Source organism: Sinocyclocheilus rhinocerous, unplaced genomic scaffold (genome assembly GCF_001515625.1).
Source record: "Sinocyclocheilus rhinocerous isolate Xijiao unplaced genomic scaffold, SAMN03320098_v1.1 scaffold975, whole genome shotgun sequence".
In the NCBI taxonomy this organism is placed as follows: Eukaryota; Metazoa; Chordata; class Actinopteri; order Cypriniformes; family Cyprinidae; genus Sinocyclocheilus; species Sinocyclocheilus rhinocerous.
The window spans coordinates 150,276-175,375 of NW_015628726.1; the positions used below are offsets into that span (position 1 = coordinate 150,276).

General features: G+C 36.0%; 2 protein-coding genes and 1 pseudogene across 3 annotated transcripts in view; 1 reads left to right on the forward strand and 2 right to left on the reverse strand.

Annotated features, from left to right (window-relative positions):
* LOC107738383 (PQ-loop repeat-containing protein 1-like) overlaps positions 1-1,856 on the reverse strand; it is a 40,998-nt gene extending 39,142 nt beyond the window's left edge. The window contains exon 1 of the mRNA XM_016550138.1: positions 1,685-1,856. The gene's annotated coding sequence lies outside the window, so the exon portion shown is untranslated. The remainder of the gene's footprint in view (positions 1-1,684) is intronic.
* A 1,176-nt stretch (positions 1,857-3,032) lies between these two features.
* On the forward strand, positions 3,033-4,783 carry hsbp1b (heat shock factor binding protein 1b). Of its 2 annotated transcripts, XR_001639872.1 has the most exons (5): positions 3,033-3,207; positions 3,459-3,525; positions 4,200-4,323; positions 4,466-4,522; positions 4,652-4,783. XR_001639872.1 is itself a non-coding variant. In XM_016550139.1 (4 exons), exons 1-3 carry the CDS (start codon positions 3,163-3,165, stop codon positions 4,316-4,318), a joined length of 231 nt encoding a protein of 76 aa, XP_016405625.1. In that variant the 5' UTR covers positions 3,033-3,162; the 3' UTR covers positions 4,319-4,323; positions 4,466-4,783. The 2 variants fall into 2 exon arrangements, 1 of the variants encoding a protein (XP_016405625.1); XM_016550139.1 differs by having other exon boundaries at positions 4,466-4,783.
* Positions 4,784-5,684: 901 nt separating this feature from the next.
* Positions 5,685-25,100, reverse strand: part of LOC107738436 (DNA topoisomerase I, mitochondrial-like) — a 31,100-nt pseudogene continuing 11,684 nt past the window's right edge.

Sequence of the window (25,100 nt, forward strand, 5' to 3'; positions counted from 1 at the left end):
GATGGTTGACAAGGAAAATTTGGAATTTTAAAACTCAAGATCAAAATCAAGTCTAAAGGTCCTGCAACATTTTAAAGGAGATTTTGTGGGTTTAAGTGATCAGATTAGTAAGGAATGTTCCCTAATCCCCATGAAGTCAGCTGGAACCAAGTACTTAAGCATTGCTTGTGACCTGGAGGTCTAGCAATGAGAACTGCTACTGTACATAGAGGTGTTGCATAACTTCTGCATTCCGTAGGGGGTTGGGCTCTTCTGACATGTCTTCACCTTTCTCTCTTTTGTGTCTCCTATTTGAACAGATGTTTAGATCCAAACCTATACTGTAAACAGTTTTAGCTGTGCTGGACATAAGAAGGCTATCATTTTTCTGGAATGGCAAACATGGGCAAAAAATACGTTTGGTATGCTTGAGGCACTTCATATTGCCAGGTGCACATTTGTGTTATGATCTTTAGAAATCGGATCCAGCAGCAAATTTGGATAGCAGGAAAATCCCTTAAATTGGTTCCAACCTAAGAGTCTGTTTACATAGAAATGGTTTGTCACTACATTTGAAACTGTTTTTTTCTGTATACAGCATTTGTGATAGTTGCATCTTAAAAAGTAGTTCAGTCGCACTCCGATAGCTGTTTTAAGAGCAACAAAGCCTCGTGTGTATGGCCACTAATACTATTAGTGATGGGAAGTCTGAATCATTTAAAACGATTCTTTTGAACGATTCGTATCGATCGATCGGTTCAAAAATGATTCAGTGGTTCTTTTACGTCATGTATCACAAGATCTAAAGCTTTGGGTTACAGAATAAAGCAGTGTATGCATATTTATTATATTTTTAAATTAAGTTTTAGTATTTAGAGTTTAATCATTTGACAGCAACTTTGTCACAGCCACGATTCAACTCATAAAATGTAAAGTAGAACCTAAATATAGGTTGATTTGAATTTACAGTATTGAATAGTAAAATTTATTTAGCCTACCACAAGGCGGAAAGTTATTTAAAACCGCCATACAATCGAGTCATAAAAATCCTCAGTTTTGTTAGTTAATATTTCAGCTATTTGGCAAATGAAGCAACTTTTGACTTATCAGTTAAATCCATTTACTTTAAAAAGTTATATAAAATCACAAATGGGTTCTCAGCTCATAACAAATCGGACATATCCAAAGAGTTACTATGTATAATTTCGAGACACAAAAGATAAACTCCAACCCACCTGGTTAAACTCGATAACCGCTTTTGTTTCAGTTTTATTCATGAACGACATCGTTTTGTGAACCGGTTCAAATAATTCATTGAAAACGATCTGATTCAAAAGAACAATTCATTCACGAACAGGACATCGCTAATCATTACAAGGATACGGACAAACCATTCGGGGATACATGAATTCGGGTGTAGCCTACATGTTTTATCGACTGCTTTTCTTGTTCAGTATCAAGTGAACCTGATAAGTCAAAGTGAATGTTAATGTATTATCGCGTGCAAGAACTCTGCGATCAGCAGTTAAACGCAATGCACAAGAACACCGTGGTGCTTTTCGCTTTAAACGCTAAACTCAAACTCTTTCTGCATTTTCAGCAGAGTTTCGCGGCGCAGGTTTTGCTTTACTGTAACGAAACAGCTTGATATAACAGAAAGAAGTTGCAAAGAAGAGAAAAAAAACCTTAGGAAGTTCAAGCATACCTTGTTTCAGGCGAAGACTTGTTTGACAACTATAATAGCAGCAGCACACACACATGCTGTCTCATCTAGCCATCATCAGGCTGATGCAGTTTGGAGACGTGGGCTTGACCGCGCAGCTTTCATCGGTCTAATGTTACAGAGGAACAGGAAGGAAGAAAATAAAAAATAAACAGGGAACACCACGACTCACGAGATCTAACCAAATATTTGTTTGAGTAGCGCTACTACTCCCATTGCCTTCATTTTGAGGTTTAGAGTATAGGAACGGTAAAACGTGGTAACAACAAAACAACGTCACTTTGGCCGAGAGAGAGAGAGTAGCCTAAAATCCGTCATATAATGTGTATACTATTTAAATCCTCTTGTAAATTTTATGAGATTGAGTTTCTTCATCTGTTAAATCGGTTTCATCACATAAGGGACCAAATTCTTGGATGATGGCTTGTATTTTGGCCAGTTTATTTCTGGCAACTGTTTTACTCATTTTAATAGCTAAACTCCTCAGTTTAGCTATAGGCTATATTTCATAATATCCCAGTGAAGCTAAACCCTGTTTATAGGCTATTTACCAATTATTCTTAAGACTTCATTCACACTTAAATTCATAATTTAATAAAAGCGAATTGTTTAAAATCCAGTATCCACTTCTGCTCATGTTCTTTCCACTGTCATTTGTTTAGAATCTGTAAAGTAAAAAAAAAAAAAAAATTCGAAAAGCCCAAAGAACTGTCTCTCTGCTAAAATAATTTAAGGTAGGCCTATGTTTGTGATGCCCATAAATTTTTTTCTTTCTATTTTTTTATTTGATTTAAATGGTGTTTAAATTTGTACTTACAAAATGTATAAATGTGAGAAATGTCAAGAACTTGCGGTTGAATTCTGTAATTTTAAAAGTTCAATAAAAAAAAAAACTATGACGAAAAAACAAAACAAAACAACGTCCCTTTGTAGGCCATAGGCTACCATGTATACATTTAACAAATAAACAACTTACCCACAACAACTTAAAATTTTTTTTTTTATCATCCAATCTATGTACCCATTAACCTACCTATGCCTGTTTTCTTTGAAAATTTGCCTAAAAGGCCAAAATATGCATATCATATAACAAAGACTTTAGTAGCTAATATCTGCAACTGAAATGGGGCAACAACAAAAAAAATCCCTAAACTATTGTTGTAATTCGCAACAAAATCAGCTGAATTATCTTTATAAATTCTGGCCTATCCTGTTGTAACCTGTCACTGGTTTTAATAGATGAAATGACTGTGCATCGTTTGATCACGCCAGAGGTTGATTTGCCTGCCTGCAGCAACGGGAATCTCTCCCTTAGAGGTCTCTACAATCTCGCGATATTTGTCACGACTCCGTGATTTATCCAACAGCTGATCAGTAGAAGGCAAAGAGCTGGGAAGATACACAGTTTAGAGAAGAATAAACATCTTTTTGCTGTTATACAGATTATTTATTTGGAAAATATGGCAGAGACAGACCCAAAATCAGTGCAGGATCTCACAGCAGTGGTAGGTTTGATAATAAACGACATATTTTTGTGGTTTGCTAAACTAGGCTAATGCTAGGCCCTGTTTATGTGTTCTACTTGGATTATTTTGATGCGACGTAAACTTCGTTTAATATTTAATATTAGATTTTTTTCTGATAATATAGTTGTCGTGACTTAAACAAGCTGATTTGTTTGTTTTATCTTTTTATTTGATTTATTTCCATATCTTTATGCATTTTTACACGTCGGATTAACGTTTCTCCCTAACAGGTACAGACATTGCTGCAGCAGATGCAGGATAAGTTCCAGACAATGTCAGACCAGATCATCGGGAGAAATATCCTTTCTTGTTTTTAGTATAGCTGTATAATTTATTTTTCAGTGGGGCGGTCATAGTCCCAGAGGTAATTTCTATATCACAGCAAGCTGTTTAGAGGTCTTTAAATGTGTTTAGTTGCTATTTAGTGAATACTTTTTATTTATGTTTTTATGAGAATGTTATATTTTGCATACAGTCCACAAATGAGAGCAAAATGCCCTACTCGGGTGAACAGGGTTTCTGCATGTCTTAAAAAAAAAATTAATTCGCACTTCCACAAATGAAAGAAAAAAGGTCTTAAATCAGAGCAGAAAATCTTAAATCTCATAATTGAATTAAATGTTGCATACACTGCTAAAAAATGAACATCTTCCTCAGTATTTGTCTTGTTTTCCAGTGCAAATGTCCAAAGACTCTTAAATCAAGATACTTTGAAGTTTGAATTTTTTCACAGAACCAAAATTTACCACAAGATCAAAATCATATCGCCACCCCGTAGCCAGGTTCATAAAACTATCTACAAAAATCTACAAATGCATACATGCTTTAACTCAGTACTATGCAGGTGTCGAGAAAACTTTGTTTAGTCAAAATCTACCAAGCAGATATTGCTTTAGCTATGCGCTCAATGCCTATGGATTTAAACAGTGGTATTACCTGTACTTGATCCTATCTTCCTTAATAAGATTCACTTGATGAAATGAGCACCCGCATCGATGATCTAGAGAAGAATATAGCAGACCTGATGACTCAGGCAGGAGTGGAAGAGATTGAAGGGGAGAACAAGGTCAAAGAGGGAGAGGCTTCCTAGTAGAGGTAGTTTCTTATTTCTATCGATTAAACTATTTTAGCTGAAACCAGTTGTGAATGTCTTTTTCTAAATGGAAATTTGAAGTGCATTTCATTCTGGTATACTATATTAAAATGCATTGCCCTGATCCAGTGTTATCTTTCACAGAATGCTGAGTAGAAGAAACTATAAACACTCTTCAGGAGCAGCAAAATTTTCTCTATGGTGACTAACATATTTTGGTTTGATGTGATGCTTTTTTTTATATTTAGAAGGAATTAAAGTCAGTCCTAATACTGTGACTGTATGCTACTCTCTTTCCCCCCCCTCCTTTTTCTGCAATGGATTGCAAAGAACTTTTTAAACATGACATCCAACTGTAGAACTGAACCCTGCATTACTGTAATTAGCACTAGCCCAAAGTTCCAACCTAACACCATTCCTGTTAAAGTGAATTTGTTGTTGAATTAAAGTTGTTTCTTAAAACCTGTGTCCTTATCTCTCTTTACTGGTATAGCCTACTTAAGCCAAACTGAGTAGTCTGTAACACCACTATCTTTCACTGTTTCACCTGCTCCTCTCTAGCAGTTGCAAGTAAGTTAAATACATCAAAGGAACATATGCTGACATGCAAAATCTCTTGGGTCAAATACGCTGAAGCTAAAAATGACTGAATTCTTAGAAATGTAAATCACTTTGTTTATATCTGATCAATATTTAAGCTGGGTAAGATGATGATTAACACATTTACATGCAATTTGAAACAATACCACTATCAAAGGTCTACCGCATAATGCGGAACATCAATGGCTTCAGCTAAAATTTGACTAAATCGCTTGATAAGACTCCCAACCGAAGAAAAATCTATTTTTGAATCTGGACTCGGGGGGGAAAAAGACTTGCATTGGTATATACTGGTAGATTATATTGGACTTAGAAACAGATCAGTCTCAAAAAAAGGTCAAACCATGAGCATTTTCCCCCAAAATAAGTAATATTTTAAATAATTTACATTAGATTTATAATAAAAACGCATTCGTAAATCATGGAAGTATGTTGTACAGAATCTAATAAACCTGGAACAGGCCCAGATGATTTTCATTACTGTATTATTTTTTTCACATTATTTTAATGAGAATTACCATATATTTTGAACATATTTGTGACAATGCAAAAATAAAAAAATCTTATTGTTAACCTTAATTTTCTTTTTTTAGTCTCTCCTTTTTTTCCCCTGTGATTTTGGGGTGAAATATAACCCAAATATTTCTTGAGTCTTGTCTCCCAAAAAGCTTTTGTGGTAACATAGTAAAAAAAAAAAGTGACTAGGGATTTCCTACAAAGGAAGAACATTTATTGAACCATCGTTAAAACGTGGCTGCACAATTCAGTTAACAGATTCAATTCAAATGTACATTTGTATAAAATACTGGGGTATATTGGAAGATAAACAAACCACACTCAGAACACAAAGTCATGTTCAGTCATGTCGATAGCCCAGGCAAACTTATCCCTTAGGGTTTTGTTGTAAATTTTATCCAGTGGCACCTCCATGTTCTTACACCTAGAAGCAGAAAATAAAGTAAAGAAACACTGAACATATTCTAATATGAAATACAACGAGGCTTCCTGTGTAGCATGTTTGTGTATTTGAGTGTGACATTATCACCAGGCCACGCTGATGCGTGGATCCAGGTAGTTGAGTTTGGAGGTGCTCAGGGCGATCTGTTCGTTCTCCTCTCTGTCTGTAGCCTGAACCTCTCATCTTCAGCAGCTGTTCCTCACACCTCTGCACAGCTTTCTTCTTCTTCACCACCCTGAACACATAAAATGCTTTATACATGTGTATATCATATTCATCTACAAAAAGACTCTAATAGCTGGAAGAGCAAACAAACGTCCCCTTATTCAGAGGCCTGGAATGAGATACTGACATGAGCAGGTTGTTGTCTGAGCTCCCTTTGGCTTCTTTCTTGGCCTGCTTTAGCTCTTTCTTAGCCAAGTCCAGCTGCTCTTTCCTGCTGTCAATCTTAAAGAAAAAGAAGAGAAGAGAAAAAAAAATGTAATAAGACAGCATCATATTCAAATGCTTTTTTCATGATATTAAAATGATTTTTTTCACTATTCAGTCTCATATCTCCAGTACCTTTGTCTGCAGGTTAGCCATGGATTGTTCGAAGGTCTTTGGCGGTGCCCGCTGATGGTTACATAGAATTGCAACCGCACGGTTTGCCCTGTTGTAAGAGAGCAACTTCTCCACCACATTATCCGTCGCTGTAGTAAGAATGATACATTAACACACCCATACAGAACAAGAGAGAGAGAGAGATAGAGATAGAGAAAGAGAGAGAGAAGTAAGAAAATGTAATAAATGACAGTCACAGATACATTTAAATGTGGAAACTGGCAGCTGTTACCTCCTTCAGAACAAACATGTCACATGCATTTCAACAAAATAACTATTACTTTTTAAACAATTACTTATAATAAAGGTTATGTCTTTTAACAAATCAAACTAAACTAAATAAATGAAGAAATTATTCAGCCAATAACTCAGTGACCCATTCATAAAGACAGATGCTTCATTTTTGAATGAATCAGCTGTTTGAAAGAATCTGTTGAATGAATGACTCATTAAGACAGTGACTTGCTGCCACCTACTGGCTGATTTAATTTCATATTTAGAGTATCATTTCATTTTTTTTCAATACTTCAATACTACTACAGAATACTGCTTTTCTGTAATGTCTATTCAACGCTTTTTTCATTTAATACAATGACTTTAAATTATCATTTGGGGGGTAATTTGCGATTAAAAATGATGTATAAGTAGATATAAGTACATATATAAATTGTAAATAATTAAATTTAAGCTATATTTTTGCATTAAAATAATAATGATTTTTTTTCACCTTATAGTAAAAGAGAATTGTGCTTAATTGTAATAAAAATAATTTTTAAAAAGGCTAAATAAATTAACGGTTATAAAAATCAAAAAGCACTTTCTTCATGAAAAACTAATTTTTTTTTAGGTTAGAGAGTCGGACTTGTAACCCGAAGGTTGCGGGTTCGAGTCTCAGGTCCGGCAGGGATTGTAGGTGGGAGGAGTGAATAACCAGTGCTCTCTTCCACACTCAATACCACGACTGAGATGAGACCCTTGAGCAAGGCACCGAACCCCCAACTGCTCCCCGGGCGCCGCAGCAATATGGCTGCCCACTGCTCCGGGTGTGTGTCCACGGTGTGCATGTGTGTTCACTACTGTGTGTGTGTGTGCACTTGGATGGGTTAAATGCAGAGCACAAATTCTGAGTATGGGTCAACATACTTGGCCACATTTCACTTTCACTTTTTACTTCGAGGTGAATCAAAGGAAAAGAGCCAAAAACATGGTTAAAATGCCAAAAAGTTGATAATTACAGGACCTTAAACAGGCTTGTCTGTGTAAATTTGTAAATTCCAGGCCAACACGCCCAGCACTTATACACACAAAGCACATGGCACCTGATGAACGAGACCCTGCCACACACTGAGCTGATTTAATTAGAGCTTGTAGCGGATGCAGAAAACAGATTTCCTCTCAGTGGCGATCTGACACCTCCACCCCAGCATTACACACACATCACATGCACACACACTGCAGCACTCGCTCTAGAGATCCTCAGATAATTATACTACTCCCAAACATTCAACAGTCTCTCATTAGCGCAAACACACAATTCGGTAATTAATGAGAACCCCGTTCACACTGCTAGCGGCGCAAACAAACTAGAATGTGCCCGTCAAACCGTGTCCTAACCAGGCATGATGCGCTAAAAGCAATATCTTCCATGTTATTAAGTAGTTTTTCTCTTGATATTTCATGACTACAACAAGCTAAAAGCAACAGGACATTTTGTCAGACAGTTGAATTTAATGTATAGAATGTATAAAACAGTGAATTATAACATTATATATATACACTGTATAATAAATTCACCATATTTATACAACCATTATTTCTAGTTCGACAAGTAGCTTTGAAAAACATTAATCCTTTTTCAATATAGGGATTTAATGAAGCAACATTAAAGCACTTAAGGCACATAAACACTTTCTAATCTGAGCAATTTTGACTGAATCCAGATGTTTCAGCAGTTTATAGCTACCTTGTAGGAAAAACTCAATGTTGCAACTCAGAAATCATGTTATTTTCTGATTAGCTGCTACTTAAGCAATATATATACACTGCAAGTGTGCAAAAAAAGTCCAAAACTCTGGACATCGACAGCATGGTAATGGTTAAAGAAAACCAAAACTAAATGCAACATAACTGGGAAAACTTAAACTAAACTATTTTTATCACTCCAAAACTAACTCAAACAAAAAAAATTATCACAAAATATTTTAGATACATGGTATATTATACTTGAACCTAAAAACTCTCCACAGCAGTAGCACTAGATTGGGCTGAGAAATTTAGCAATGTTAAACATTAACTTATGCAGCCCTAAAATATCAAAATTAAAATGAATAAAATCTAAACTACATTGAAAAAAAACCAAAATGAAATTAAAATAGAAATATTTTTTATAATAATTAATAAAAATAGAAACTAAATTGAAAAGACAAATTGAAAACAAAATAGAAATTAAAACCACAAAGTAATATTTAAAAAAAAGAAAAGAAAACTAATAACCCTGATAGACAGTCAGTGAGGCTGCAATGAACTACGGACTCAAACACTGATGTGAAACTGCAGCTAAACACGTGTGTTCGCAAAGTAGAGATTTTGTTGATTATGTTGCTTACATAAAGTTTGGACACACTGTCATACTAACAATATCCATATGTCCCTGTGGACTCACAGTTGTCAAAATGTACAATGTTGTTTTGAACACTGACAGAAATCCATATTGGCATCATATTCAAGTGTTTTAGCAAATGTTCCAACATAAATCCAATACTGACGCCATGACTGAACATCTGGAAGTTGTACTAGTTGTCTTGATGTTGAATGTTCATTTGAAATTTGACTGATAGAATGGAGAAAGAAAATAGGAGAGAGAAAGAAAAAACCCCAAGACACTCACCGTTGCTGAGTTCTCTCAGCTGTTGCTGCAGGGTTATGGAGGCGTTGTATGTCCTAAAAACCTTTGCAGTCAATCCTGGCATGAGGGAACTCAGGTGTTTATTCAGCATTTGAGTCTTTAAAGGCAAAAACAACACATTAAAGGTAGTATTCAAACACAAACAGGGAGAAATCATATTTTACTATCCAGCTTCACTGTTAACCACAAGATGGCGCTGTTGCCTTTATTGTCTAGAAATAAATGCGCAAAAAAAAAAAAAAAGATGTCTAAAAGAGCAAATCTCAATAGAGCAGTCTTTTTTTCCTCTTCCAAAGATATCAGACAATTTGTTCCAACTAATGGATTTTGAAGTGCAGCAGTATGGGTTGTATGTTCCAGATATAAAGAAAACATATCTGCCTACATCAACAAGATGTGTGTCTTAAAAAGGGCTCAAAACAAGCTATGCAACCAACAAGCTGTCTGATGTGTGATCCAAACATCACACTCGTTCGAAAACCTTTAACGTAAAACCCTTTCTCACTTTTCCTTTAAGACCAAAGTACTAAAAATCCAAATATTTACTTCAGAAATTGTGCGATCCAGGGGAAGACGATACAAGTACAGGCATACATCTGCATTCTAATGAAGCTAGATGTGATATCTTTAAAGATACTATATGCTAATGACACCAGCTGTGTCCTAGCATGTCAACCGCTGCTAATGTTCAGCACACGCACTGCCGTCTGATGACACGCGGATGGCAAGACACTTGACGCATGTTGAACATGTCGGCCTGTTCGACACTGTTCACCAGGGAACAATGTGACATTTGGGCTAGGACATCCAATGACTCAAAGCAACACAGCTAAGAGTTTATGTGTATATGTGTGTGTCTGTTTTTAACCGAACTATACTTCTGGGAACACAACTGCTGAAAAATGTCCCTCAAATGTTAGCTAAACCTGACAAGCTACTTTTGGGGACATCCTCATAAAAATGACTAAATGTCCCTTTTCAGCTCTACAGTTGTATTATAGGGATAAGACTATAATTAGTAGACAAGCATATTCGTTTGTATATAATTATAATTAGCCTTTTTCATTATTTTTGGCCTTTTTGCCATTGTGTGAATATGAAGAGAAGAGACAAAACAGTGGAAAGTGATGAGGAAATTACAAACTTTTATGGTATATTTTCTCCCATTTTATTGTACGTGTAGAAAAAAAATTAAAGGAAAGTAATAGAACATGTAATAGGTGAGTTAAAAACCCCATTTGTATCCTCTTATGCAAGCTTTCCCTCATTAAAATGTTTAGATAGCTAGGTAAATGATTGCAACTGTGTGTAATATATAAAACAGCGTCTGTTCTATTGAGTGTTCAGCCAAGTTAAAGACACTTATTTTTTCTGATCATATATGCCCACACTTGTGCGTGCACACAAGCTTAAAAGCACAGCAGCATGCATTAAGATTTGCAGCACTTTGTGGAAGAGGGTCAGAATTACTCTGTCGCATCCTCCCTCATTCACCCCTTCGCTCTGCCTTTCGCCGAGTCAATCGGAAGAGATCAAAGTACAGATTAACGTTCCCTCCCCACGATGGCCCGCCATTACCAACCTGACCTCACTGAAAGGGCACATTTCTCTCTCTATCTCTCTCGCTCACACACACACAAACAGTTCTCCAAATTTTCTCTCAAAATTCGTCTCTCTGTCCTTCAGTGAGGGCAAAATCTTTCAGCTGCAAAAATTAAGAATGAAATATATATAAAAAAAAAAACAGGCTGAAAAGGAATACTACCATTCTTTAGTGCGAGCTCTTATGATGCAAGTCTCTCGAGAATTGTATCCCTCAGAATGAAAAATCTATGACTGTCTTGCTGCCGTTTCAGAACATTACACTCACATTGAGTCGATCAAAGAGGTCGTCTCCTTCTTGCTTGTTTTCCATGAAAAGCTTGAGGTTTTTGAGAACCTGAAACAGAAAACACATGTTAGATTGTTTATCATATGCACAGAACAGAGGTTTAGAGGAGAGGAAAGAGAGAGGGAGAGGCACTCTCAATTATATTTGACATTTCGCAGAAGTCCTGTTTTCCTCCACTCCTACTAAATAAACCAGCTAAAATATGCATGGAACTAATTAATGATAGCAGATGTTGGTGCTTTTAAATCGGTCTCATTTGAATAACAATTTATCCTTGAGCCAAATGCTTTACTGTACTTTACTTTTTACTTTTAATCATTTAGCAGACGCTTTTATCCAAAGTGACTTACAAATAAGAAAAAGTAATTAAAACTAAAAGCTAAAACTCTATAAATACTATATATATATACAGTGGGTACGGAAAGTATTCAGACCCCCTTAAATTTTTCACTCTTTGTTATATTGCAGCCATTTGCTAAAACATGAAGAAGAAAGTAAACAGACCACTCGCCAAGCAATGACAGAATTTATATTTCTGGAACATTTTCCCCCAATTTAACACCGTCGTATGGTAGTAATGATTGATTCATATGCTGACCTTCCCGTCTAATAAGCACATAGAGGGGAGATCAAAATTAACATGATCACACATTCAACACTGACCCTAATAAAGCAGGTCCAAAACTCTCAGACCACTAGTGCAAATTTTTCATTACAAATTATATTATCAGCTTAATAGTTTGAGTGAAAAGTTGAATTGGGACATTAATGTGAATTCCACTGTGTCTTAGTATTTGTTTGCATTAATGACAGCAGCACTTGAGCTGCATGAACTCCACAAGTTTGTGTAAAACCAGATGATCATGTTCTCCAGCATGATTTGAGATGATCTGAAAGAGCATCTTGCACTTCAATGGAAGTAAAACTGCTCAGTTACCTGATCAGTGTCACAAATTTCATTATTTAATTAGTGAGTTAAAAATAGTGCAGAATCTTAAATATTTCTCTTTTTTTTCCATTTCTAAAATTAGGTTTTAAATGCCACATTTCCAATGTCGCCTCAGACACCTGGACATGTAGTTTCAGATTCGTTATTTTACTAAAAACAGAAAAGGAATAACAGCGTATTGACAGTAATGAAACTAAAACCAAAGATCAGCTCCAGATCATGTGGCACGAAGTTCCAAAGGCATTAATTGTTATTCATTATGCCTATAATGGGATGATGAGGAAGTGGGGGTTGGTTTTCATCATACCTGCAATTATATCTGACATTTCCGCAGAGTCTGCCTGTCGCCAAATAAACTTGCAAGATATTCAGAAACTAATTCATTTTCACTTGATGAGCTTCTTTCAAATGTTCTCATTTACATTTTGAAACCTATGCAAGCAAACAAGTTCTAGCAGCTGAGCGCAAATAAAGGTTAAAAAAAAAAGATTTTAAATGTAGATTTCAAGTAGTCAATGGAAGTTTGTTAAACTTGAAACTTAAATATCGAAAGTTTATAAAAATCAAAACAGAAATTTAAATGTAAGCCAGCACAACCTGTCTTTTTAAAAAAGTTCTTACCCTTTTGTTCACAGGGACCTTGTTGTAGTAGCGAATGCAATCTTTACCGAACTCTACTACACACTTCTGCCCGTCCAGTGTGTCTTGTAAAGTGATGTGCTCCACACGTAGTGAGCAACAACCCACGGTGTCTGCCGTCTCGCCCTCTTCCTTTTCATTACCTGCTCTCAGAGCCAACTGAAGAGTTTAATACAAACATGCACCTGCTTCATACAGACATGACACTACATCTCCAGAACATCTTAGAGCGAATGCTCATCTGTTTGTGAACGTTTGGATATGACAGTAGACTAAAAGCTGCAGTATGGTTCTGTTGAATGTAATAAGAACTGATTCATAAAACCTTTGATATTGGATGTAAACTTTGAGCCAGTATTTCCATACAGAACAGTGTGGAGTGTGTGTGCATTTTTTTGGAAACTGAGGAAAGATGCTTGCCTTAAAACGATATTTCCATAAAAAAAAAAAAAGTTGAACTGTCAGATGTAGAAAAAATAAAAATAAAGAGATTTACAAGAAATAATTGCAACGTGAAAAAAATATTTGTATAAAAGTTGCAAATTGGGAGAAATTCGCAACTGATAAATTTGATATTAAGATATGCTATTATGCAATTGTGAAATATGAATTTGCAATCATGACAATGTCACAATTACGAAAAGGTTGCATTTGTGGTGTTTGCTATAATGAGAAATAAAGTTGCAATTGTGAGATTAGAAGTCGCAATAATGAAAACAGTAACAATTATGAGAAAGTTGCAATTGAAAAAATTGCTAAAATGAGAAATAGTCTCAACTGATAGATATGAATTTATAGTGAAATTATGAAAAATATTATGAAAAATTGTTGCAAGTATGAGAAAGTTGCAATTGTGACAAATGTGGTCTTATGAGAAAAGTTACATCAATTGTGAGAAAGTAACATTGTGGCAAATAAAGTTACGGTTATGTGAAACAGTTGCAACTACGATCAGTTATTGCAATATATGTTGCATAAGTCAATAGTCAATTGACCCTTCGCAAAGACCCGCCTTGCTTAGTTACTGTTGCTACGTCCGACAAGCCATGGCGCTCTCACGCCACACATTATGTTCTCACACAGTGAAAAATAGAGGAAAGAGGACACTGACAACGTGTCAAGACAAAGCAGGTTACTTATGGTATGAAATAAAGCATCAGCTTTCAAATCTAGTCATTTTTTAAGTAATTCAAACCATAAATATCGTTTTTTGTGGCTCTTTAAATTGTTGTGACACTGTAGCATTTCAGTTCAAGCTGCAAGTGAACCCATCACCTCTTCCTCTTTACTAGTTATAGCACAAAATAAGCAAGAATGATCTTTAGAAGGTATCTGGTTTCAACCGTGGAAAGACGTCAGTACACACACTTTTTCAAGTTTAAATCCACTGACGTTAATCTACTCTCTTGTCCGGTTTGTTTGTCGGACAAAATGGCAGATTCTGCGTTATGATTGGTCAGATCGTCAGATGGGTCAATGAAAGCAGCCTTGAATACTTCTCACTTTTTGAATATGTGTGATATTATTTATGAATCAACATTATATTATTGTCTAGCTTCATAAAGTAACTTAAATTAACTGTAACATGAGAAAATGAACTTTGATCTTTTGAATGAAAGATTTAATTTTAGTATGAAACATACTGTAACTGTCAGATCTTCAGTCCAAAACGTCCATTAACTGAAATTAAGATGCAAAAATATCTTGTTCTGAAATCTGTGGATTTTGCAACTCGTCTTCAGTTACCAAAATTCATTAACACACAATCCAAAAGACCTCCATTAACAATGTAAGTTAACCACAGGGGAAAAATGTACTGTATAATATAACCTCCTATGAACACCTGCAGATATTTCTGAGTGGTTGTCACAGTTTAAACAAATGCCCAAGAAATAATGCACCATGCTGTCCTCTGTGACTTCTCCTCAATCTCTGCTGTATTTATTCTCAACAGGCATTTTAATTGACGTGAACTGATTAACGGTACACTCGAATGCTTTGGTCTTCCTAAAATAAAGTCATCATGATTGAAAGCCCTCTGACGTAGTGCAAGTACACAAATTATGTCTGTGCAGCTTGTGTGGCCTGACCTTGTCAATAAAGTAGAGGGCTACGGCTCTCTGGCGTGTGCCCATCTGTTTGGACTGGAGGTCCTCCTGGTACTGGGCTCGGATGGCATCCACACATGTCTTCAGTCTGCGAGCCACCTCATACTTTTCCCAATCCTTCTCACCCTACAGGAGACAAAAAAAAAGTAAAGAAAAACCAAATAATCTGACAAGGGGCAGCTCGGCCTGACACACCATGAGTGATCTGTCTTAAAGTACCATCTTATTCCAAAGGAACAGATTGAATTCTGAGGTGACAAAGAGATTTTTTCATAAGAGATTAAAAAAAAAATTGCTTTAAGACTCCATGAAATGGTTTGACTAACACATTTTTTGCAAGCCTTACCTGTGTAATTTTACTTTCTAATGAAACACGAAGTTGGGGCAGAAAATATATAAAAAGCTTATATATTAGCTAAAAGCACATCACTAGCATTCAGATGACTTCAAACTAACAGACATGTACTAAAAGCCACAAAAGTCGTATACTGATTTCATGGAATCTTTAAGAAAGAAAATAAATTCTATATTGAAAAAGTAATAAAAATACACAAGTCCAAAAAAAGAAAACCAATATCATATTGACCTTTGTATGAAAACACGTCTTTAAAAAAATCTCTATTGCAATCAGGTTTGTCTGAATCCAGCCACTAGCACTTAATTTGTACAAATAAAAAAGGTACTTTGTTGCCACAGCAACAGCATAGTGACCAACATAGTGTAAAATAACTTAATCTTCACTAATTCAGCACATATAAAGCAACAGGAAGCAGACAAAGGAAAGGACTCAGGAAAGAAAAGCAAAGTGATGAGGTGGTTCGGAGACGGTGTTGTGAACCAGTTATTTTTCAGTTATAATTACTAGGTTTCTTGAGAGGTGTCCATCACTCAGTTCTGATGAAAAGGATCACTTTGCTTCCTAATTAAATTAGCGAGAGGAAGTGAGAGGAACGAGGGTGAAGATCAGGTGCTGAGCTGAATCTAAGTGAGCGTGATTCAGCAGAACACGTGAATACACGTCTGCTCTGTTTGATTGGCCAGGACTCAGTGCTAAAATGTGACATCAAATCACATCTATTGTTAACAAGGTGACAGAGACAGACAATCATGAGGTGAAGACGATGTGAAGATGAGTTGGAAATGAAGGGATGTACAGGCAGAGAGAGAAGGGAAAGGGCAACAAGTACATTTTAATCAAGTGAATAATAAGGTACTCACTAAAATATTACTCTCATGTTGCCAGACTTTTGACTAATTGTGTGAAGTTGAGTCAAGATTGCAGCTTATTCTGACCAAGAACCTTTAACTTATAAAGAAAAAGATTGTCTGACCAACATATAAAGCGACCAATCTGAATTTATCTAGGTAGATTATACTGCAGCACATTTTTCTAGAGACAACCCCCCCCAAAAAAGTACAAAATAAAGAAAAAAAAAAAAAAAAAAAATTCCCATGGTTGATTATAACTTACAGTATCTCTGATCACATAGAATCAGAGTAAGAGATACAGTGACTAAGTTACGCTGCCCTATGACAGTAACCTCCGGCTGACTTTGTTAGCAGCAGTGTCCTGGCACCAGACGTGTGGCCTGGTCTTAGGGGCTTAGTTACTTAATAACAATAATAATAGTTCTGAAATATGACATTCTACTCTAAGTAATTAAATTATTTTCCATATTTCACACACATTTGTGGTTAAAGACAAGCATTTGTGGTTAGAAAATAATATAATTATTTATTTATTTATTTTTAAAGAAAATGACCAAAAATTATCGTTTCGCTAGATAAGACCCTTATTCCTCGGCTGGGATCATGTAGAGCCCTGTGAAGCTGCATTGAAATAGCAATTTGGACCTTCAGCCCGTTGGCCACCGTTGAAGTCCATTATATGGAGAAAAATCCTGGAATGTATTCCTCAAAAACCGTAATGTCTTTGTGACTGAAGACAGAAAGACATGAACATCTTGGATGACATGGGGGTGAGTAAATTATCAGGAAATTTTTATCCTGGAAGTGGACTAATCCTTTAATATTTAGGGGGTTTCCTGCAAAGTTTGAAAATGCCTTTTCTAGATATGTGGTGGGTCACAACCTAAAAGGGTAACAAATCTATTCTGATATGGTAGCAGACAACAGGTAAAGGGAAAGAAATGGTACACGTAAGTAAAATGCAACCAACCACATATATAGATTATAATTGTGCATAGTTAAATAGCAAAAATTATTTTCAAATAATAATTATTGTTTAAGTGCTAAAGCTTTGAAATTTGAAGTGGAGACTATAATGTATACCTTAAGTTTGGAGTTGGCATTGAGCATCACATATTTACATGATCCTTGCACATTCTCGGTCCAGCTTGCTAGCCATGTTACGGTGTTGTCATGACGAACTTCCTTCCAATGATGACCAGCTGGGGGTTCTGGGATACGAGAATCCCTGTGGGGTAAATTCAAACCTTACACTTCCTCTGAACACAACACACTGATTGTAGAGAGAAACATTACTTGATATTGCATACGTATGTTTTTTCAAAAGAGCTCTTGAGGGAAAATAGTGGCATAAAACTTTCTATGAAACATATCTGTGATGTTCATTTGTTAGGCCTTGAATTCATGCCAGAGTGCTACAGCAATGATCCCACTTCTGAACATTTAATATGGCTCGAACAAGCTATGCTGACAGCGGACTGTTACAACTGATCCTCACTTGCTGCAGTTGATGATGACGTCTTCAGGCTGAATCCTCTTCTTCAGCATTCCCTGTTTAGGATGGTCTCCTCTGCCTCAGAAAAGCCGTGGAGGTTCTATCTTAAAGTTCCCAATGCGTTCACGATGGTGGTCCAACACACAGTATCCATACTCCTCAACAATTTTTTGATTGGCCTCTTTGTTAACCTGGAGAACATTTATCAATTCAGAGGAACATCAGAGGAGCATTGGTCAATTTAAAGATTGTAACTTTGATTATTTAGTGTATTTAAAACATTCAGATGTTATGAAGGACACCTACCAACTTCTCCTCTTTGCTTAAGTTCTTCCTGGCTTCCACCTTCTTTTTATGCATAGCATGGAGTTCTCCAAAATCACACTTGTTCAGGTCCATTATTAGCTGTCTCTCCTCCAAAGTCATCTCCTATGCATGCTCTATGCATAACCATCAAAACCAAGACTTTCCAAATGAAGTTTGAGCTAGGATAAATTAAGACGTCTGTGAATTTGGATCTCTGCAGTTTTTACTAAGATTGGGTGTTACAGATGTTACAGTGTTACATTACAGTGTTAAATTAGTATTATTTATGTACTATTATATTATTTATTAATAATTATTAACATTTATTAATAACATTTTAACTGCAGTTTACATTGTATTTATTTAGCTGTGTCTGTCATTTCTATGTTAGTTTTTGTTTTAAATATTTTTAGATTGTTTTAATCTATTTTTATTACAATTTTACTACATCTAGTAATTCAACTTATTTTAGTTAGTTGCCACATTTTTTAGGTTTAGTTTTTTTAATCTAATATTCATACTGTATTTTATTTAAGCTTTATTCTAATTACTGCAAAAAGCAACTAAACTTATAACTAAAATACAATAAACTTATATACAGAATGTGCTAGTTAAAACATTATGCACATATTTAAAAGAAAAAAGAAAAAAATAAGTGATGAGGATCAGACCAGAAGCTGCTCTACAGTGGCCGTTCTGAGCAGCAACTTTCCTTATTGATTTAATTTTCTTTTCAAATCGGATGAGATGGCAGCAGTACTTGAACCACCGACTGTTATTTTGGCATAAAAGTTGGCATAAAGTTCTAAATCTATATTGAAGGTTCACGAGGCAGTGAAACTAGAAATCTTGCTTTAGTTGCTGTATTCGACGAAGGTCAAAATAAATTTGGAGCAGAATTGTGACAAAATAATACACAACACAGACATTCCTGCCCAGATGGTATTTGGTTTCTCAGAGGACCCCAGAGTAAAAAAAAAAAAAACAGCAGATCATTTGCTCCAAAATTCGTCCTGAGGTTGGGTGAGAAAAACAGATTTGGAAAGGATTAAAATCAATATTAAAAGCTGTGAAACACAAATTTAACTGGACTCCTCAGGGAAAACTAGTCCCATCCAAACAGGGCTTTTATAATAGTTGCTGCTCGCATCATAAGTCTACCAGACATCTGATAAGTATGAAGCTGAGGGTGCTGCTTTGTATCCATACAGGGTGATAGACCAAACACAAATTGCTTGAACTGAGTGAACTTCGGCTGACCTTGGGTAAGCGTATATGTGTGAAGATCAGAAAATATTCACAGGCACACTTGAATTGCACATACAGTATCAGAACTTGGCCTTTTTCTGTAACCAACAGCAAGAATTGTTGCAAGGAAGAATATGTGAGAAAAAAAACTGATGAGAGAAAATTAAAAAGAGTACTGTTTAGCCAAAGAAACTATCCATTTTCAAATTATCCAAATTGTCCCAAAGGTTTTGAATCATAACACTGAGAGAGGAATCTATGATGAACAATATATTAAAATAGAAAACAGTTATTTTTAAATTGTAATAATATTTTCACAACATTATTGTTTTTACTGTATTTTGATTAAATAAATGCAGTCTCGGTGAGCAGAGACAAAAAAAAAAAAACAACAACCCCAAACTTGAATCATAGTGTACATCGCTCAAGTGTTAGAAATAAGCTGACCTATGACTTTGACTTTGCTCAGGGGTCAAGATTTTGAAAGATTACAGCAGGTTTTTGAGTTAGCCATGCATTCAAGTTGATTCCAATTGGCAGCCCTGTCATGAATTGCAACTCTGTGAAGGAAAACCATACATTTTTCTTGAGACTGAGTAAAAGATTCAGCTCTGTAAAAGTGCTTGAGACTTTTGTGACACATAGCGACTATTCTGAACGGTCAATTTATCAAACAATGCTGTCTGATCACACATGCCTAGGCAGTCTTTTTTCTATTTTTACGAACATTTCACTTGTTGCTTGCAATAATTATGCCATATTTGACCATTCTGAATTGATCTATTCTGAATTGGAACACTGAAAAGCCCCCAAGTCTGCCTCATTTGGCTTATATTCAATTATATATTAACATTTTTATCTGTCAGATGTTTTTACCCACAACGCAACTTAGCATTCAAAGTATACATTTTATCAGTTCCTGCTTTCCTTGGGAATTGAACCCATGACCTTGGCATTGCTAGTGCCATGCTATACTGTTTGAGCTAATAATAAATTGACAAATAATAAATGGATTCAATAATTTACTCATCTTCCATAATAATGTCTTTGAATTAGCTACTTCTGGGAGCTTTTCTCTGCAAATATTGAAAATGTCACCAATTAACTGGTATTTTATGTTAATGAATTAAAATTGTAACTATTGACAGCCCTACTTCAAATTTAAACTCCTTTGAGTGTAGGGCTGGGCGATATGTCAAAAATATCTTATCGATAATCGCCGATAATATCGTCTACCTAAGCCCCACCTCCACCACGCCCCGCCCCCCGCCAAGACAACACTGCCGACATGCACCATAAACATGTTCAGTTTGGTCTTAATTATTGCCACAAAGTTTGGTTTTACTTTTCTTAGTTTGTGCTTAAACTAACAGAAAACTTTAGCTTTGCTGTTATTTTGGTGTTGCTAATAATTTCCACTCTGTTCTTATCAAATGTGTTTTTGAAATGAATTTCTTTTTGTGAGGAGAACGGTTGAGGAAAAATAATAGAACCCAATTTTAAGTTCATCATGGTGAAGTTGGACATTCTGGCAGTGATTGTAAGAATGATAAATGCATGTTGATGTCATATAATATTGTCTTGAATAAAATATGCCTATTTTCCGATGTTTCTCTTTCTTTTTGGCATTATCGCCTGTGTAGACACATTTCATGATGGTAAGTTTAATTTCCTTAATTATAACAATTGCAGCGTTGTTTTTAAACTTGTAGTCAAGCTATAACGTATTTGATATTTATCATGTATGACTAAAATCATGCAGGGATTAAAAACGAATTCGGAGCAAAAACTTTAAGTTTTTTTTTTCCCCCTTTCTGGTAGCCTACTAGTTCGGAGGTCTCTTTTGGCCCGTTTTTAACTAAATAAAAATAACTGCTTTATCTATTTAGAAGCAGGGTAATTTAAATTTCATTTTTGTATTGTAATTTTTATTATATTAATCAAAATACAACCCCCACAATATAATATTCAGTGTTGGGCTGCCGAATCTCCGAAGTCCAAACGTGTGCATGTTGAGGGTGAGCTGAGAAGCCTACTAATGTCTTCATCCATTTGCAACAAAACTTTATCTCCAACATAATCGCATACACAGATGCACGTTGCCATTACAGTAGTCAGGGCCGAACAACAGACAAATAAAATATAAACTGAGGTTACAAAAGTGATTCAGTCAAGATCAGTAAGGAATTTTCTTTTCTTTTGTTCTTTGATTAACATTAATGACTGGCGGCAGCAGCTGCTGTCAATACACGGATCCAATACACCCTTGTTTTCTTTCTCAGCTCTTTACGTTCACTTAAGACATAACCGATTGTATTTATGGGATATTTTGATATAATTCTGTGTGTATTTGTCCATTCGAATGTGTAAGAATGTGAGAAAGAGAGCTCAGTCCAGTGTTCGCGTATATAAGAGGCGGCTTTTGTGTATACGCTGTGTGTGTGTGTGTGTGTGTGTGTGTGCGCGCAGCACAGAAAACAGTGCCCGAGTGCAGAAGTGAGTTCTTTTTCGTCTTCTTGCAGTTGAATCTTGTGAAATCACAATAAATGTGCATACAGAAATCGAGAAGCAGAATCGAAATGTAATTTTATAACAAGTAATTTGATTCCTGACCTTACGCATCTGATCTGATTTCCGAATTGGAATAGCTTTTCGATTCCCAACCCTCCTACTAAATTATTTCATTCTTGCATGCAAAAAGACCTGTATGGTGACTATGGGGCTATGCAAAATATTTTTTGCAACTTACTAGGTTTATCATTTGTCATTTTTTCCCCCCGATAATGTCGATAATTGTCTGTTACCTGACTGTTGACATCTACATCGCGATACATACGAGACATTGTCGATATACGATAATACTGTCATATCGCCCAGACCTATTTGAATGTGCAATTTCATGCTTTTTTTAGCAGCTGTCTACATCTCAGTGACTAAAAAAAGCCTGCCGTCTGATCCTTTGCACTGAAATTGCTTTGGGATATGGGCTGTTTCATGACATACAATAACAACAAGTACATCCTACATAAGAAGACACTAAAGATCATCCAAACAGTTCTAGAGGACCGAGATCCCCTCACCTGTGATGATCACAGCTTCCCCGCGGGGCACAGGAAAGGAGAAAGAGGAGCACGACAAGCAGAAAAAGAGAGGAGAGAAAAGTAAGTATGGGATGGATGGGTCACAGAGGACTGCCATACACATTTCTCTTTTGTCGGCTTATGATTTATTCTTGCACTTTTGCGGTGCTAAATGTCACACTAACACTGATTCACTCTAATCTCTCCTCCTGGAGCTGGTGAAGAGAACCTGCGCCACGGGACCTCACACAAGCAAATTCCTCTGACCTGCCCCCCTCCATCTCCCCATTCTGTCACACACATACACACGCTCGACCATGAATGGCACCCCTGGGCCATTAGCCAGGGAGCAGAGCCCAGCGCAGAGGGGAGGAAAAGAGTAAAATGAGAGGGAAAGTGAGAGAAGGGCCCAAAAATGGCACACGAACAGAAATTTACTACTAATTGTAATCAATTACAACGCATAAGAGCACAGCACGATCCATGACTCTATACCGTTGAATAAATCAAATTTACTAAATGGCACAACAAACTGGCAATCAAGAAATGTGTCACTGTATTTAAAGGTAAAAGGCAATTTCTGTGAAAACAAAAGGAAAAAAAAAAAAAAAAGTAGCCCCTTTTCTCCAATTTACTTTTAAACTGTTGCCGTGGTTTGATTTTTCTTCCAGTGGGTTAAAGATTTGATATATTGCATAAATTGTATTCTACTTGAAATATTTTATTTATTTTATATTCTACCAATGATAAAACTGTGCTTGATATTGATATGCTTTATTAGGGAGTGGCACTGGTAGGGAGCCTTTGAGTTTCTTGTGAGCTCTGTTATGATTATAGGGAAGTTGAAATTGTGTATAACACATAACATAACAGTGACTGTAAAATGGGTATTTAGGTATGGAAGTGGTATTTTGAGGTTTTAAATTTGAAATAGGTGAAGTGATCTTGCCCATGCAAAACTTACTACCAGACTGCTAAGATGTTTAGGGTTAAAAGAGAATTAATATGTGGCTGCTAAGACATTTGGAGTGTTTTTATTGTGTTGCTTGCTATTAGGGCTGTGCAAAAAATCGAATGCGATTTTCATGCGCATCTCGTCAGTAAAGCCGCTCCTGTGATTAGTAATAAATCTCCAGCACGTGCTTTCAGATCGAGCGGCATTTACTACACAGAGCCGAAGTTCACTGACAAGCTACACAAAATCGCGTTCAAAATCGCAGGCGATTCATTGCTGGAGATTTACTACTAATCACAGGAGCGGCTTTACTGACGAGATGCGCATGAAAATCGCATTAGATTTTTTGCACAGCCCTACTTTCTATGCTTGCTAGCATGATCTGAGTGTTTACTAGCTGACCATGAATATCTAGTAGTATCGTGGGTCCCTCCTTGAATCTAAGTTTATGGGATTTTTTTTACACCTCTTTTATCATCTGCCATGTACAAAATGTAAGTCTACTTAAAAAAAAAAAGTAACAGCAAAAAAGAGATTTGAGATATAATTCAGTATTAGTAATAGCTTCCGGAACAGATTTCCCAAACTCTGATTGGGCTAGGGATGCACAATATATCAGCACCATAACAGTTATAAGTTTTTTTTTATTTTTTTATAATCACCAATAATGGATATTTAATTGTTTCTGTTTATTTTAACATTTAAATTAAATGATCTATTCTAGCACTAACTTTAAAAGAACTAGATTATGCAGTATTATGCTAGATGCTACATTACAGGGTCAAATTATACAAACTCTTATTCAATTCCTTTGGACTTTCTAAGCTCTCTACTATAAAGTGTTAAGCTTTTAGGGACTATGTAACCAGCAGCGCAAAGGTTCCTTGTCTATTATTATGAGGACATTAATTTAAATGGAGAGTTTAATCCAAAAATTAAAATTCTATCAATTTTTTACCCTCATGTTGTTCCAAATCTAAATGACTTTATTCTGAGGAACACCGAAAAATATATTTTGAAGAATGCTGGTAGCCATACAGTCTTGGTGACCAGTGACCACTGACTTTCATTGTATGGACAAAAACAACACTATATAGTAGGCAATAGTAAGTAAAAAAAGTAGTATGTCCAAATTCATAGTATTCGAAAAACATTAGGCAAAAAGTACCCAGATGACTTGCAACTTCCACCAAAATTTTGAATTCAGTGGACAATCTCATGAGGTCATGGAAAGGTATTATGAATGGCAGTGAAGCAAGGCAACTGACGCCAGTAGGTCATGTGATAGAAACAACATGTCAGATACAGTATGTCCGAATACTTTCACCATCTTTCATGCTGTACATAATAATGTTGTGATGCCAAAATTCACTAGCATTTACAGTAAATGATTTGTTTTAGTTTTAGTGTTTTCTTAATCTTATAAAAAAATTTATTCCATGGTCTGTCTGAATACTGGATTCTGACTGGCTGGCAGGTATGCAGTAAAACCGTTTAATGCACAGGTAGTTCCAAGTCATCACCGTTATATATTAATGCGCTGCTCTAATTGATGCACACTAACCAACACGCATCACTCGCGCGCGCACACAGAGAGAGAGAGAGAGAGAGAGATCGCTGATTGCGCTGCACACACACACAAACTTGTCATGAATAAAATAGCCTAGATACTAGATCACTACATTATATTCCTGAGCAACGAGGTGGTAAACTCGCTGGTTTTGAAGTAAGTTAATTGTTTGTAGAGAGAGACGCGCAGACGCAGCACGTAGGTACACAAAACTGCCATCTCTCTCTCTCTCTCTCTCTCTCTCTCTCTCAAACGATCGATCG

Coding starts and splice junctions, on each gene's coding strand:
- hsbp1b (XM_016550139.1), top strand. CDS start 3,163: ATGGCAGAGACAGACCCAAAATCAGTGCAGGATCTCACAGCAGTG. Junction 3,208..3,458: donor TGCAGGATCTCACAGCAGTG/GTAGGTTTGATA, acceptor TCTCCCTAACAG/GTACAGACATTGCTGCAGCA. Junction 3,526..4,199: donor AGACCAGATCATCGGGAGAA/ATATCCTTTCTT, acceptor AATAAGATTCAC/TTGATGAAATGAGCACCCGC.